The 17,639-nt window shown below is 35.6% G+C and overlaps 1 protein-coding gene across 5 annotated transcripts in view; it reads right to left on the reverse strand.

Annotated features, from left to right (window-relative positions):
* Positions 1-784: 784 nt before the first annotated feature.
* The window catches only part of Ppp3cb (protein phosphatase 3 catalytic subunit beta), a 52,337-nt gene continuing 35,482 nt past the window's right edge, over positions 785-17,639 (reverse strand). For 2 of the 5 annotated variants that reach the window (XM_090346552.1, XM_090346556.1), the window contains exons 11-14: positions 11,674-11,758; positions 10,413-10,510; positions 3,880-3,909; positions 785-2,398 (exon numbers count right to left, since the gene is read on the reverse strand). In XM_090346552.1, the coding sequence (XP_090202678.1) occupies positions 2,220-2,398; positions 3,880-3,909; positions 10,413-10,510; positions 11,674-11,758 (392 nt within the window). In that variant the 3' untranslated portion in view covers positions 785-2,219. The remainder of the gene's footprint in view (positions 2,399-3,879; positions 3,910-10,412; positions 10,511-11,673; positions 11,759-17,639) is intronic. The other 3 variants (XM_090346553.1, XM_090346555.1, XM_090346554.1) reach the window with 3 other exon arrangements.

The following is a 17,639-nucleotide window of genomic DNA, read 5'->3' on the forward strand; positions in this document are numbered from 1 at the left end:
TCTTTTACTTGCCTTACCTTAATTTTTATCAAGATAAAATTCCTCATTTGCTTTATGCTTACCCATAATTCCCCAAAACACTATAAAACCCTATGAGTAAGGAAGTTCCTAGTCTCCAATATACTATTTAAGTTCCTATTTTAGAGAGTCAAAATGTTCACAAATCAGTAACATAAAGGAATACACTTTTAACGTATGCAGTGTATAATATTAGAGGCAGTTCATGGAAGTTTGCAAATTGACATTACAAAAAATGAAAGTTGCAAAAATCAACACTTTAAGAAATTTGGTTTGTTTCTGTAATTAGGCAAGATTCTTATATGCTTTATAATGTGTATTATTGTATAACTGTTTAAAACTTAAATAAATTAAATTATATTCTAACATGTGAGCAAAAATTCCAAAATCCTATACTTACTTTGATTTTGGCAATGAAGAAGTATGATTGCAGGACAATTATCAAAGTTTTTGTTTACCATTAGAATATCCCAAAACACTAGACAAAAACATTTTCTTTCAAGTAAATGTTAATGAAAATAATCAAATTAACTAATATATTAGGGAAGCCAATGATAAGCATCCTAGGTCCTTAGTTATTCAAGTAAAACAAATATAACAAAGGTTTTGGGGGGGGAAGCAGTATTATAAAGACAATAATTTAATTCATAAATCACCACAAACTATAATCTTCCCAGGAAAGCATCCCAGCTCCATTAACACAATTTTTTGATTTACATAGAAAGCTGAAATCAAACTATTTTCCAAATAAAACCCAACACAGAGATAGGAGCAGCGGCCCATGCATGGAATTTATTGTGTGCTACTGTTTATAAAATACTCGAATAGTCCTGCACATGCATAATATTTCCAACTTAGACAGGAGACCATACAGGGTGCACTTTCTGGCAAACAAAACAATAGATGGTTCCGCTGCCTGGAGCTCTGAGTTGTATTCCAGGGCATGAGGGAAGCAGGCCACCGAAGTAAAGGGGAATACCAAACTACAGTGGCAATCAATACAGGTCAATAATTGTGTAAAATTATAAGACATGGTTCCATTTAGCTTAACCGAGCAGTTCTGTAACTATTAGAAGAAAAATTTCACATGCAGTCTTGACTTATGCTTCCACAAGCATCTGAAGGACTGAACAGAACCATTGCTTCTAGGCTGCATTGCTTAATCAAAAACATTTTCAGAACATTTTAAAATTTCCTCTGCATTAAAACATAAAAAGGATAGAAAGCCAGCAGTAAATCACCCTGGTGGCTATTTTAGCAACTGGAGTACTCACGATAAACTAAAATTTCTCATAACATCTAGATAACCTATATATGTCGTACCTGTACACCATAGGTCTATATATTAAATATTTGCAAAATGAAAACATGCATACACAAAATACGTCAAGTTTTACAGACATGATTTCAATTAAAATTTACTTTGACAATGTACAAACTTCGTTTAAAGTATCTTAAATGGGTAATTCTGTAATTCATTAATTTTGAAATTTAGAGCTTTTCTTCTTAAATCTCTGGGGAGAAAATCTCAAAAGAGCTGGGCAAAAAAAGGACTCTAGTTTTTGGATTTGTGTTCAAGTAAGAGAGTCTTCCTAGAAATAGCCTGTGCATTCCTAATTGAAAAATACCAAGGCTATGTTACAGAATTAGCCACATTTAAGAACTATAGACCTGAGGTTAGCATTTTGTATAAACACCAACTGGGTTTCTCAGCATTTTGCCTACACTTCAAAACACAGCTAGTAACCTCAGAAATGTATTTTAAGACCATGCTAATTCATCCTTTAATAACATTTCATAGGGGGAAAATATTCACATTAACTCTTAGGATTGCATTTGAAGTCATGGATAAAAAAAAAAAACTAATTCTACTGAGAGGAAAAAAAAAAGGTATCTCATTTGTAAACTTAAATGTGTGAACCACAAGCATAAATGGAGGTGTAGATACCCTCCACTGGAAATTGCCTCAAGCCCCTTGTTCACTGCTTTCCACCTAGGCAGCAATGACCAAATCTTATCAGATAGCACATGTCCCAGGGCCCTCAAGCCTCCATTCAGGAAGGGGGCTAGGGTTTTAAAAAGCACAATGGTTTCTTCAGAGGGATTGTGACAGTTATAGTCAAATTGGCTGAACCCTCCATCTCCTCGGGTGATCGGTCCATTTGGGGCCCGAGATATGAGAGTCCCTGGGAAGCCGCTGGTCACTGGGCACTATGGTTGCCAGTCCCGTGGTTCTCAGTGGCATGTGCGGTGTTCAGAGAATTGAAACCATCTTGCTGTACTGCATCTTTCCGAGGTGGCATTCTTTCATTGATCCTATCCAAACCCTTTGCCTCTTCAAAACTGCAGATTCTATGTGGTGGAGAGAATCCTCGTATTGCTTAACAAAATGCAAATTTGATAAGTCAGTAATTATAAAACAATGCTGAGATTAAAAAAAACATAACTAATGCTTTAGAAGAAAGAAATTAGCTTTACATAGCAACAACACTTAAGTCTTACTTTAACTGAATCCTATCCCCATTTCAATCTTCCCACTAAAATATGAAATATTTAAATCTAAACATGATAGCTTTATAGATGACAAGTGTTAGCATAACTTTAAAAAGGAAACACAAAAATGAACCCTCCAAGCCCACCATATCAACCTGTTTCCTACCCCAGATCCTAAGCTTACAGTGACTATCACAGTAAGGTAGCATTAAGAGTAGGGATGAGAGGGGAGGTTAAAACAAGATCAGTCCTTGGCATACAAATCCATACAAAAAGCTTGGGAGAAGAAAGATGTTTGCAGAAGTTAGATCTGTTGGGTTGAGAGCAAAATGTATAGTTTTATATTTCAGGAGATTTTTAAAATAATTCACTAGCTATTACCACAAATTCTTCAGGAACCCAAAATCAACATAAATGGCAACCATGGTAGGCTGTCAGTGTCTCAACCTGTAATCCTAGTGACTCAGGAGACTGAGATCTGAGGATTGCAGTTTGAAGCCAGTCAGACAGTCAAAACCAAAATACTGACTTATTTCCAATTAACTAGCAAAATGCTAGTAGTGGAGATGTGGCTCAAGTAGTAGAGTGCTGGCCACGAGTAGAAAAAGAACTCAAGGACCTGAATTTAAGCCCTAGTAATGGCACAAAAGCAAACAAAAACTGTCAACTATCATTCATTCACCTATGGTTATGGATTTTCATTCACCTTATCTGGATAGATCCTCCATTCTTAAAATGTTTATAGAAAGATTTCCATCCTATTAGCCCTAATCCAGTTGCTTAATTTGTATAGGGCTCAACCTATACAAATGATCCAATCAAATGGCTAGGGCAAAATACAAAATAGTATGTATTATCAAGCTAACAGAATACAAACTAATATACTACCTTTGGACTCTAGCCCGAACTGAGCTATATATACACTGTATTAACAGCTCCTGCACTGTTAGTGTACAGGTATAATACTAAAGTGGGCAAAAATAAACTCACATGTTTATTAAGGGGAAAAAATCAGAATAGCATAAGATCATGCAAAATATAAAGCAAATCACTATTTGCAGAGTAGTAATTTCCATAAAATAGGCAACTTTAAATGCTATGTCACATAGCATAACATGCTATACTCTAGAGAAATTAGAAACATTAAATTGTAGATGCAAATAATGCTAAAAAAGGGGGAAAAAAGGACAGTCAACTATGGACATCAACCCGTGTGATTAAAAAAAAAAATGGTAGTTAAAAACTTGATGAGTCAGTATGATTCATCTTGAGCTGTGCAAGCTAGGAGTAAGACACACCCACAGGACATTCTCTGATGCCCACCCACACACCACAGATCTCTGCCCAGTGCAAGGACTCTGATCATACCTTTTTCAGCCTCAATAGCCTCAACTGTGGCTGTACAGAAGTGAGCAGAGGCATGCAAAATGAATGAGAGAGATGAGAAGGGTCATATTGTACAGCAGAAAAGGCAATGATCACTTATTATATTATAGTATCTCACACTAATAATCATTTTCATCTTAAGACATATAGTACCCATATTAGAAAATCCCAATCAATCCCCCCAAGTCCTAACACCACAGCACAGTTTACACACAGCACTATGACATCACTCAGCACAGAACATGGAGACCTGTTGTAAACACAGACATCTTAGCTTCCATGCAAATGTACTCCACTTTTAATTAGCCATTTCAAATTCAGTAATTTGATGGTATTAAGAATTTTCCATTGTATACGGTATCATATCCATTACAATCACAGGAAAATTCACTAGGCTAAAATTATGACAGAACTATAGCAGAAGAGCAAATGAGGATCTTTTTTTCTAAGGGAAATACTCATAACCAGTTGACTCCCTAAGATAAAAAATAGAAGGGAACAGCTATGGCTTTCCTGAGATTTCTAATTTATAAGATAAAGTACAAGCAGCAAAGGCTGGTGTGATTGCAAAGAAATTTAAAAATCTTAGACTTGGTGAATTAGTCTAACTATAGGCATTTTATATATCTGTTCTTCTGGGAGAATGCAAAATGGCCCATCCTGTCAATTAGCAACTCCCCCACCCCCCAATAGAGGATCCAAAATACAATGTTGCCCATGCTAGTCTAAAATTCCTTGACTTAAAGAGATATTGAACCTCAGGCTCAATAGATGGAACTACAGGCACATATCACTATGCCCAACTTCTACTCAGTAATAGTCCAAAACTCTAAATATCTATAAACTTAAACTTATGTTCAGTTTATGAACTTGAATCAGTCTCAAAATTGGACTCTTGTTTTCTTAAGAAAGGGTACTGAACATCTTTTCAAACCCATTTATCAACAAGAGATTAAGGAACAAAACTGATACCTTGCTAATTATTCTATTATAGACATATATATGTCTATCTATCTATACTGACATATATATATATGTCTTGATATAACCTGTTTGATATAACTTGTTTGGCTCATGTGAAGACTTTGATATATTTAGTATACATTTTGTAATTAAAAAAATTTTTAGCTCATTTCTGGGTTTAAACTATGAAAAGAGCTTATTATATTTATGATCAGGGCCTGAGACTGCAGGAAAAAAAAAAAACTTCCTCAAAATACTGTCCTTTCTGAATTTTGCCCAAAATATCTACCCTCAGAATATTTTAAACAGTAACATCCCATCCATTCTATTTTGCTACTTCTACAGTAAGATCCATTAGAGTAATTATTAGGAGTAAATATGATTTAGAAATGATATACTCTACCCAAAGGAGTTATTAACTTGAAAGGACACTAATGAATCTATGAAGAAAATATTGGTGATCTTAATGAGGAGTAAATTGGAAGTCCAAAAAAAAAAGTAAAATGAGTACTTTATTTGATGAATTAAGGCAGAGTTAAGGACACGAATTTGGTCTAGTGGTAGAGTGCTTGCCTAGCATACACGAAGACTGGAGTTTGATTCTTCAGTACCACATAGCAAAGCTGGAAATGGTGTTGTAGCTCAAGTAGCAGAGCACTACCTTGAGGAAAAAGCCCACAGTGCTCAGGTCCTGAGTTCAAGCCCCACGACTGGCAAAAAAAGGAATCTAACAGACTTCAAAGCCGGCGCAGTGGCTCACGCCTGTAATGCTAATTAATCAGGAGGCTGAGATATGAGGAATGCAGTTCAAAGCCAGCTCAGGCACTAAAGAACCTGAGACTATATCCAATCAACAATTAGAAAACCTGGGGGCCGGGAGTTTGGCCTAGTGGTTAAAGTGCTTGCCTAGCATGCACGAAGACCCGGGTTTGATTCCTCGGTACCACATACATAGAAAAAAGCCAGAAGTGGTGCTGAGGCTCAAGTGGTAGAGCTCTAACCTTGAGAAAGTCCAAGGGCAGTGCTCAGGCCCTGAGCTGAAGCCCAGGACTGGCAAAAAAAAACAAAAACAAAAAAACAATTAGAAAACCTGGAAGGGGGCTGTAACTCAGGGGTTGGGTCATAGCCTTGAGCTAAAGAGATCAGGGATAGTGCCCACGCCCAGAGTTTGTCTCATAGCACACCCCCCCCCCAAAAAAAAGAGTTAATTTTCTTTAACTGTTAAATAATAAACTCGATACACCGTATGCCTAACATACAAATTGCCACTGGCACTGGAGAACTGGAAAGTATTCATAATTTTTACAAACAGAAAATTGGACTGACTTAGCTCTATTTTATCGGCCCTAGATTTCTTACTTTTGAAAACACTTTATAATTTAAAAATTAGACAGAAAAAAAGTTTACCGGACTGTTTTAAAGGAGTTTGCAATCATAGAAGGGACTATATTTGGGGGCTGGAAATATGGCTTAGTGGCAGAATGCCTGCCTAGCATGCACGAGGCCTTGGGTTTGACTTCACAGTACCACATAAATATTTTTTTTTTTAAAGTAACTAGAGAGGGGGCTGGAAGTTTGGCCTAGTGGTAGAGTGCTTGCCAAGCATGCACTAAGCCTTGAGCATTAGCCTTGAGGAGAGCCCAAGGATACTGCTCAGCCCTGAGTTCTAGCCCCAGGACTGGCCAAAAGAAAGTGACTATAGGGGCTAGGAGTGAGGCCTAATGGTAAGAGTGCCTGCCTAGCATACATGAAGTCCTGGGTTTGATTCCTTGGTACCACATCCAGAGAAAAAGCCAGAAGTAGTGCTGCAGCTCAAGTGGTACAGGGCTAGCCTTGAGAAAACCAGCCTGGGCACGAAAGTTCATAGGACTCTTATCTCTTATTAACCACCAGAAAACTGGAAGTAGCACTATGGATCAAGTGGTAGCGTGAGAGACTTGAGCTGAAGAACTCAGGGACAGTGTTCAGGGACAGAGTTCAAGCCGCACAACTGACTAAAAAAAAAAAAAAAAAAAAAAAAAAAAGTTCTATGGGGACCAGGAGTTTGGCCTAGTGGTAATAGTGTTTGCCTAGTATACACGAAGAGTCCGGTCAATTCCTTGGTACCACATGGGTAGAAAAAGCTGGATACAGTGTTATGTCTCAAGTGGCAGAGCTCTATCCTTAAGAAAGCCCAAGGACAGTGCTTAGGCCCTGAGTTCAAACCCTGACATTGGCAAAAAAAAAAAATTCTATGGGCTGGGAGTATAGCCTTGTGGTAGAGTGCTTGTCTACCATGCAGTAAGCCTTGGGTTCGATTCTTTGATACCACATACTCAGAAAAAGCCGTAAGTGGTGCTGTGGCTCAAGTGGCAGAGCACTAGTCTTGAGCAATAAGTGTCCAAGGACAGTGCCTAGGCCTTGAGTTCAAGCCCCAGAACTGGCAAAAAAAATTCTATGGGCTTTTAACTTTATATATAAAAATTTTTACGTTGCATAATATCCTTTGTTATTTCTTTCCTTTTTTCTCTGCTCTTTTTTGATGTCTCTAACTGATCTTGTCTTTTCCAAAATACAAACTGATACACTCAAACCTGCCTGTTAGGTCACACTTGAATGCTTAGAATTGAAAAATAAAAAAGGGCATTTCAAACGTAAGCATTAGGCTAGAAAGACATCTAATAATTGCAAAATTCTATCTGAAAGGCACTATTGTACTTTCTTTTGTTTCTATTTACAGGGCTTCTGTAAATGATAGAACTGTATTGAAACTTGAGGCTGATTACTAATTTCAATACAGTACTGCGTTTAACTCTGTTGCTCAACACAACAAAGGAAAATAATCAAAAGGTATCTGACATTATTAAAATGTAGATCATTACATATTTTTCTACATAGGACTTGGTAAAAGCAGTACTACAGTGCTAGCACAGAAATGAATTCTTATAAAGAACTGGGTGCTGGTGGCTCCTGTCTGTAATTCCATTCACGAGACTGAGATCTGAGGATTGTGGTTCAAAGCCAGCCCAGGTAGAAAAGTCCATGAAACTCTTATCTCCAACAAATTAACTCAGAAAAAAGCAGAAGAGGTGGTGTGACTCAAGGGGTACCCAGTACCAAAAGAAAAAGAAAAAGAAAAAATAGCAAAAAGCTGGGCTGTCGGCCCCATGAACAGAAAATACAGAAAAGCTGTACAAATACTCAAGAAGTAGTCTATGAATTAGTTTTAGTGTTATGTAAAAGACAGTAGGATTGAGGTCTGGGAAAACTTTCTCTTCTGGCAATGTCTCTTAGTTGTACACACTAATATCAGGAAACATCTATTGAAATAAAAAATGTTGGATAATTTTTTGAAAAAAGATCACACAGAGGCAACTTTTTTATGAGGTTTATTTATTTCTATGGGGGCTCATCATATGCTAAGGAACTAACTTCAACTAAAAGCTTAAATCATACTATGGAGAGCCAACACTAAGCTAACACTTCCTAGTAGAACTAGGAAGCTATCTATCCAATTTTCCAAATTAAACCCCTTAAACTCAACTCCTATTAACTCACTCTATTCTGGGTATAGACAGTCCTTTCAAGCTGCTGTCTTTCAAACTTTCCCTGCAGTTGAGGGTGGTTTCCAAGTTGAATAAGCTTCAGGTTGCATGCAAATTAATAAATAGAAGTACTGATCTGTCAACAAAGCATGTAATTAGCAGATGCTAACTGTGAAATCTAAAGGCAAGGTATGCTATAGCTCCAATGTAAAACAATATATCCACTGATTATTGAGAGATAACTGTAGTTTATTTATTTATGTATGATACCTTTCACTTTTAAACTATTAAAATTATCCTTATTTAAGATCTGCTTAATTTGCTTTAATATTAGTTCATGAAATTATTTTTAGCACATTTTTAAATAATTATAATTTAAAAAATAGAAGACAAAGTATGCAAAGAGAACTAAAAACAGATTTTTTTAACTGAAAAAAAGAAACTTAGGGCTAGGGATGTACAGTAATACAGTGAATGCTCATTGGTTTGCTTATCAGCACCATGGCAAGAAAAAAAGGAAGGGAAACCAAACAAACAAAAGATCTCATTCAGGGTGAATATTCAAATCAATAATTTCAAAACATAGTTGACCATCTCAGATATGCCAATGGTGGTAGTAGACAATACAGTAACATATAAAATACAACATGTACAGGGCAATGATTATTTTTCTAAGGAGAAAATTCTTTTTATTAAGGAGGATTTATGATAAGACTGGAAAAAATCAATTTGTGAAAGGTCAATCTAATTCAAATATTTAAATTAAAAGTTCTTTTTTCACCTTAATTTTTTCTAATTATAACAAAAAATAAACTGTAATCAAGACTAAAGAAAACATATCTGTTGTTGCATAACAGAACAATGACCCTTAGAGGGCTGTCAAAAGTGGCTATTATAAAGCATAAATTAAGCTTCGTCACATCACAATTTTTGCTTTCCCACAAGGGAGGAAATCTAGACTATGAGTTATTGCATATAGGCTACAACACTCATACAACTTTCTTGTATTTATTTGTAATGGGCCTTCAAAAAGTTAAGCCAGTATATACACAAGTATTACAAAAAGTAAGCTTTTTTTGAAAACTATAACATATTCAATGAGCCAGATTACAGGAATGCTTTATGTATAATTCTTTTTATTTTCATGCAAAATAAAAGCACACTTAATAACACCCTTTGAATTTTAACTTACAGGATTTAAATTCACCCCCTTATAACAATGACTTAATATCTAATGTTACATTCATATTTAGAATGCACAAAGTGCAGCAACAAATGTAGCAAACCTCAAAACAAGGTGCTACAAAGCTGCTTCTACATCAAAAGACAAGTGTCTGATAGAGTAATTTAATTAAACATGTATTTACAGACATACAGCTAACCTAAAGAAAGACAGACAGATTTAAGAAAGCAGCTACATCTGCAGAGGAAGGAAACAGCATGTTACAGACAGTCAATTATACATAGAACATTTGACAAACACCACAGAAAACAAACTTTGGTTATTATTTCCCAAGGTACAGAACCTTGCAAAAATCTTTTGTGCAAAAGTGCATAAATGAAGTTCTGGGGCTTGAGCACGTTAAATCTAAAATTAAGTATTTGAAATATCAGTCTAATACAATTACACAAATTTAAAAAAATAAAGAAACTTGGAGTTACATTTTAATTTTAGTAATGGGACATCCCTGATTCACATACTAAACTAGGGCTTTTAAAAGGATACATTAGACAAATGAATAAATATTTTAGACATTATGATATGAGTTATTTCCATATCATTTCAAGAAAAGCTGAGAAGAACTGACCATGATTTTTAACTGAAAGGGTACTCAGTCTATCAGTGTTCTACTGTGGTCGGGCATTAATCAGATACTAGCTATTATAAAGCACCCTGCCGATGTCAGCTGCTGAGACAGGAACTAAAAAGCAGAAGGAATTCCCTGCATGCATTATGTGTATTTCTAGCAAAAGAGTGAGGTGTGCCCCAGTCCATCTGAGGCACAGCAAGTTGCATAACATCATTACCACTTTGCAGGGTCTGTCGTCCTCCAGCTAACACTCCACTAGGCAACATCCCTGTGGGAGTCAGGCCCTTGAGTGTCAGCACACTTTCACTCTCCTCCCTGCAATAGAGAGGTAAAGATGAACATCAGAAGGTCTGGAGAATGCAGCTAAGCATTACAGTCTTTCATGATACATGTAAGGTCCTAGGTTCAATTCACCAGAACTACTTAAAAAAAAATTATAATCAGGGACGTGCAACAAATAATTTCAAAAGTATGGAACCCAGATGTAGGTGATGTATTTATTTCATTTAGAACACTTACTGTTAATAATATATTATCCTCAATCCCAATATATACATTTTCCATCATTCTGGTGTTTCATATATAGAAGGGTATATATTACAATTGAGGAACATATTTTTCCTGAAAAGTTTTATTAAATATGTGGCGAGATTCCTCATCAATGGGCATCAAAATATGTATTTCATGTGATTTAGGGTTCAAATATTTAATATAATCACGGTTTATAAACAAAAAAATTTTTTAAAGAAACCTGACCTTTTCATATGCATGTGTAAACATGTCTTCCCAAATTAACCTCAGGAAAGCAATTTGTATATACAGCAAAAAGACAACCTACCTGGGTGAACAAGTTCATTACAAATACTCTAATAAGCAAACCTTCCTTTTTATCCTATTCTAGTTTTCAAGATGTAAATTTAGTACTTTCATTGTAAAAGGGCAAAAAATCAATAATAATCACAAAAGTAAAACATTCTAGTTTCAGTGGCCAAGTATATGTTTGGTATCTGTGAGGTCCTAAATTTGATTCCTAATACCCCAAAAATAAAATGAAAAATAAAAATGGCAAAAAAATAAACTAATTTATTTTAAAAAAAATGTGACCAGCTGATTCTTTACGGCAAACAGACAATGCTCATAAAATACAAAAAGAGCATTTTGTGCTGGGCATGGTGGCACACGCCTATAATCCTAGCTACTCAGGCAGCTGAGATATGAAGATTGTGGTTCAAAGCCAGCTCAGGACCTAAAGTCTGTGAAACTCTCCTCTGATTAACTACCAGGAAACCGGAAGTGGTGCCATGGCTCAAGGGATGAGCTGAAGAGTTGAGGGACAGCACCCAGACCCAGACTTCAAGCCCCACAATCAACAACAACAAAAAATTAATTTGTATAAAATGATATATATACATATATCTGCATATGTGTATATATATATATATATATATATATTTGTGTGTGTGTGTGTGTATCATTACCTGAGAACAGAGAAGACTCTTGCCATCTTGCCAATTGCTCGAATTTTGTTCCTTATGATTTCTTTCCGGGCTGCAGCTGAACCTACTTTCAATGGAATAAATAGAAAGAGAGGCTCAAGTTTAGAGCATTCACTCTTTGATTATACCCATTAGCTTCTTCCATATCCATTTAAACCAATATCAAGTTACTTGTCATCAGCTCACATGGAGACTATATGAACTCATGCGAAAAAGCTTCTTGTTCACTTAATAATTAGGTCAGTACTAGTAAAATACTGGGGTTGGATACAAGTACAGATGAAAAGTAATCTACAAACCTTAATTACCTCACACTACTGACTAATCATTAAAAGAGAAATGGGAAAAACAAAACTTGAACCCAGTTCATATTACAAAACAGACAACAACAAAAAAACTTCTAGCAATCCTATAGTATCTTTGTTTTCTGAGGGCTTACAACATGCAGCCAAGAGATGAAACTAACAGTTTTCTATTCAACTATTTAACATGCAAGCTGGAAATATTTCATTGTAGTATGAAAATATATGCTTCTTTGCTGTATGTTGATCTGGAAACAGTAGTATAAAGGGTCTATTGTGTAGTTAAATCACAAATTAAGAACTAAAGTAATATTTCAACAACCATGTATATCTTAACTTCATGGCATAGTTGCCCTCTAAAACCATGCAAGTACATATAAATTTTAATAACCATAGGTGAATATGACATAAAGCAGTAAGAAAGATTCCATGAAAAATATGGCTAAAGGATCATTGCTACTTCATTTCTCAAGGGTTAGTTGTGCTATCACTAATTCAGAATAGACCAAAATAACTACACCCTTGACTAAAACAAAAGCTCATGTTAAATCTTCCTTCCCCTGGCCTCCAGAAAGTCCTTTAATCTCATATACAGCAACTGGAATTATTCTGGATCCAAAAGTGTGCTTCAAAATAATGAAAACACACATATGGAAGCACTAAAGTTGAGGAGAAGATTAAGGAAAGGCTAAAGAAGTTAGAGAGGAAAAAAAAAAAAGGGTTTTAGGCTTATAGAGGTCTGAACAATCAAGTTTTCTAAGCTGTAACATCTCATTTAAAAGTCAAGCAGACTACAAATTCAATAGTTAAAATCTAAGATGACTGGTCCTGAGTAAATTAAGGAAATGAAAAGAACTCCAATTTCAAGGATGAAAACAATAGATATATTTTAAAGAAAAAGGCTCTATGATTCATGTTTATTATAAAGGGGAGTACTATGTAAGAACAATGGAATTACAGAGTTTTACAAATTCAATATATTATGGGTAACATGGCCCTAAAAATACATATTTTAGATGCTAAAAATTACTAAAAAGATAAAAATCAAAGAATATTAGAATTTCAATAGACATTAGGGATTTTAAAAAGTTCAATTTTCTTATTACACAAAAGGAAACAGTTTATTAGTACTTGTGCAAAGACACAAAATTAAGTCTGATTTTCTTACTGAATTGATATAGACATTTTGTTTTAAAATTGACAGACATTTTTAAATAACTACTCAGAGTGAGCAGTAGGGGGTTGGGAAAGCTGGCCATAACAATGTATATTTGTATTTTCATCCTTAATTTATATATCTGTAAAATCAAATGACATGTAAACTATACTGATTTCAAATAAAGAAATTCCCAGGAATATAAAAACTCTGTATAAATCAGAATATATAATCAGTCTACAAACATATCATGCATCATATTAAAAGTAAATGTCCACAATAAAATTACTTTAGGGAATAAGACAGACAATCAAACACCCCTAATCATGCAGGGAAAAGTACAGAACATTACAAATAAGCAAAAGAATGAAATTTTAAAACAAGAGGAATGAAAAGAGGGAAAAGATATTTCCATGCACAGAAAGACAGATATCTTGGAATATGACTTCTAAAAACACCAAATACTAACTTAAAAAGAACTTAAAACTAAATTTGCACAAGGCCCAAAAGGACTATGCATAAACTTTATTCAATGTATGTGCTAACTTACATGGACATGAAAATAATTTATGAAGTCATATTTCAAAACAATGTTACTCTGTCTGGTCTGTACCTTTTTTATTGCCATATATGAGCCGTTCTTCAGATGGAGAGTCCAGAAAAAAGGAAGTGAATGATGGAGAAAAGGTGGTTGAGACAAATAAAAAGATAGAGATTTAACTTGGCAGTGGTAATGAAGAATGAATGTAGAAAGAAAGGAAGAAAATGAAGGCCCTCATATTTGAAAATCTGAAAAAAAATGTAGCACTGTAGAATCTGGTGAATAAAAGAGGAATGCCACTGGGTAAAGCTCTAAAGTAAAGGTTTCTTAAAAGATATATGTTTACAAAGAAATTATGGATGAATGAATATAATATTTGATGACAGAAAAAAAACACGTGAAAACACATAAGACTGATATGACTGTGCTAACAACAAGTACACATTTATAATCATACCCCTAAGGAAATGTGTCACCCATAGAAGTATGTTAAGTAAAAGGTAATGATACAAATTCATGTGGTTCTTCAAGGACACCAACATCTGCAAAATCTGTAGTATATACAGGGAAATTTAGGCAACTAGTTTATAAACTATTTCAGTGGAAAAAAAAATCTCTCCCACTTCCAATAAAGGAAAAGAGCCTCCCACATTCCACAAGACATTATTTCTTGAATCTTTTTCTTTTTTTCTGGTCATGGGGCTTGAACTCTGGGTCTTGGGCACTGTCTCTGAGTTCTTCAACTCAAGGCTACTGCCTTACCTCTGGAGCCACAGGGCCACTTCTCATTTTCTAGTGGTTAATTGTAGATAAGCGTCTCACAGTCTTTAGCACCTGGGCTGGCTCTGAACTACCATCCTCAGACCTCAGCCTCCTGAGTAGCTAGGATTACAGGCATGAGCCACCACGCCCAGCGATTTCTTGAATCTTAATTGAAGAACTTTTGGTTATACTTAGAGGTAACAATGAGCTTTTTGTCCTTAAACCAGTCTGTGAGTTTTGGGGATATCTTTTTTGAAAAAATAGTAACAGATTGTTTCAAAGCAAAAAATAATTTTAACAGTAAGCAGCATGGATGCTTTCATTTCAACTTTCCATATATTCCACTCTAATGCAAAAAATTCTATATATATCATATACAAAATTTAGTAACACTATAGTACACACAGCTATGTTATTTTCTTTACCAAACCGCAGATAAGAAAAATAATAGTAAGCATTCTAATATTATAGGAATCTGTTCAAAATTCTTTTCTGATTAAATAATACCTCTAACAGGATGTGGTATGCATTTAATATGTATTAACTATGCAAACTTATCTTTAAAAGTGACCCCCATACATACACTCAACTCCATAAAGATTCACCATTACGAATAAAGAGTCTTTAATTATTTCAATTCAGACTTGAATCTTCAAAAACTATTCCTCCTACTGAAAAATCTTCAATCCTGCTGTCTTTCTCTACAGAAAATCCAAAACCTTTATTTTGCATTCTGTAAACTGTGTTCAATCTTTTCAATCTTTTTTTTTTTTTTTTGCCAGTCCTGGGCTTGAGCTCAGGGCCTGAGCACTGTCCTTGGACTTTCTCAAGGCTAGAGCCCTACCACTTGAGCCTCAGTACCACTTCTGGCTTTTTTCTATGTATGTGGTTCCAAGGAATTGAACCTGGGTCTTCGTGCATGCTAGGCAAGCACTCTACCACTAGGCCAAACTCCCGGCCCTCAATCTTTTCTTTCTAAAACCAAATTTCTTCCCAAACTTTGCCCATAGGATAGGTCCACAGCTGTTTAGGAAAAGAGAAAGAGAGAATATGATGAAAGATAAAAGAACAAAGAGGGACAGAATAAAGGGGATGAAATAAGGGAGTATGGATAAAGCGAAGTTCTGGTAAGCTCTTTTCTCTATCCCATCCTAAGTATTTTAATGTCCTTTATTTTATTTTACTATTATTATTAATTTGTCGGTTGTGGGGACTTCAACTCTGGGCCTACACGCTGTCCCAGAGTTCTTCAGCTCAAGGCTAGCCCTCTACCACTTCGAGCCATGGTACCACTTCTGGTTTTCTAGTGGATAATCGGAGATAAGAGTCTCAAGGACTTTCCTGCACAGGCTAGCTTTGAACCGTGATCCTCAGATATCAGCCTCCTGAGTAGCGAGGATTTACTGGCATAAGCCACCAGTGTCCAGCCCTTTGTTTTTTCTCTTTGCTCAAGTCCTCCACACCCCCCCCCCCCGGCACATATTCTTAAAACCTTCTTAAGGATCCCTCCTCAGTACAAACGAGGAGTATTTGTATCTTACATGTTAACAGAAAAGGGTATCTGATTTCTAGTATTCAAAGTTGGAGTTTAGTGTATTTTCCCATAGAAATATTGTTATAAATGTTTACACTTTTTTTACTTAAGTGTAAGCAAAAAAAAAGTTTTTTATTGTTTATATTTCTGAATGAGAATTTCTGAGAAGTCAGGTGATTTTTCCAGGAATGAATAGCTATTGAATAATATGACAAGACACAACCTAGACCATTTTCTTTTTCATTAACTTACACTGCTTCTTTACTGATAATCATTCCTGGATTCCAAGAATGATAAGGCAAATGGTTTAGTCTACTGGTAAGAAAAATATTAAAAATAAAGCCATTTTATTAGAGGAAAATACAGAACTCAACATTTTCAGGTTGTATGCAAGCAATAAACTGTGAATTATAGTCCATGTGTTGTTGTTTTTTTAAGAATCATAATAGGGCCGGGAGTGTGGCCTAGTGGTAGAGTGCTTGCCAAGCATGCACAAAGCCGTGGGTTTGATTCCTTGGTACCACATACACAGAAAAAGTCAGAAGTGGTGCTGTGGCTCAAGTAGAGCGCTAGCCTTGAAAAAATTTCAGTGACAGTGCCCAGGCCCAGAGTTGTAGGATTGGCAAAAATAAAAGATATAATAAAAATTTTATATGTATCCCTATAGAATATCAAAAAAATGTTTATCTTCATATAAATCACAGGTACCTAGAATCAAACAGTCTGAATTAGGAAACTTTTTTATTGCTTATAGAAAATGAACTAAAGCATTACCTACTAGCACTCTGATTAAATTTTAAAGAATACAGAAAATAACAGCAACTGCCTTTCTCAAATGACATTTTAAAAAGTTACAGAAGCTGGTGGCTCACTCCAATAATTCAAGCTACTCAGGAGGCTGAGATCTGAGGATCATGGTTCAAAGCCAGCCCAGGCACAAAAAGTCCTTGAGACTCTTATCTCCAAATAATCACCAGAAAACAGGAAGTGGCACTGTGGCTCAAGGGAAGAGCACTAACCTTGATCTGAAGAACTCAGAGTACACAGGCTCAGAGTTCAAGCCACAACCCACCAAAAAAAAGGGTTATGAAAAACAGGGATACGTTGCATGACACATGTGGTAAGGCACTTGCCTAGCAATAGTAAAGCATGGAGTTCAAACACTAGTGTGATCAAAATAAAAAATAAACACAAAAGTTATGAAAAACATTAAAAATTACTGGATGAAATAATTTTACTCGACCTAAAGTTCTGGCTGTAAGATAAACATACATACAATGTGTGTGTGTGTGTGTGTGTGTGTGTGTGTGTGTGTGTGTGTGTGTGTGTGTGTGTGTGTGTGTGTGTGTGTGTGTGTGTGTGTGTATCAGTTGTATACTATATATGCTAGGTATGTTCCAGTATATACAAATATGCCAGATATATTTTCTTATATTCTTTATATAGCTGGAAGTTGGTGGCTTGTTTCTATAATCCTAACTATGTAGGAGGCTACAAATGGAAGGACTGCCCAGGCAAAAAAGTTCAAGAGATCTCTTCTCAGTCCATAGTTGGGTAAAGTGATGGTTGGCTATCATCCCAAGCTATGTCGGAGGCTCAAACTAGAATCATTGTGGTAACAAGCCGTCAGCGCAGGCAGAAAGTCTATGAGAT

This window comes from Megascapheus bottae, chromosome 15 (genome assembly GCF_031878675.1).
Source record: "Megascapheus bottae isolate mThoBot1 chromosome 15, mThoBot2.hap1, whole genome shotgun sequence".
NCBI classification, from domain to species: Eukaryota; Metazoa; Chordata; class Mammalia; order Rodentia; family Geomyidae; genus Megascapheus; species Megascapheus bottae.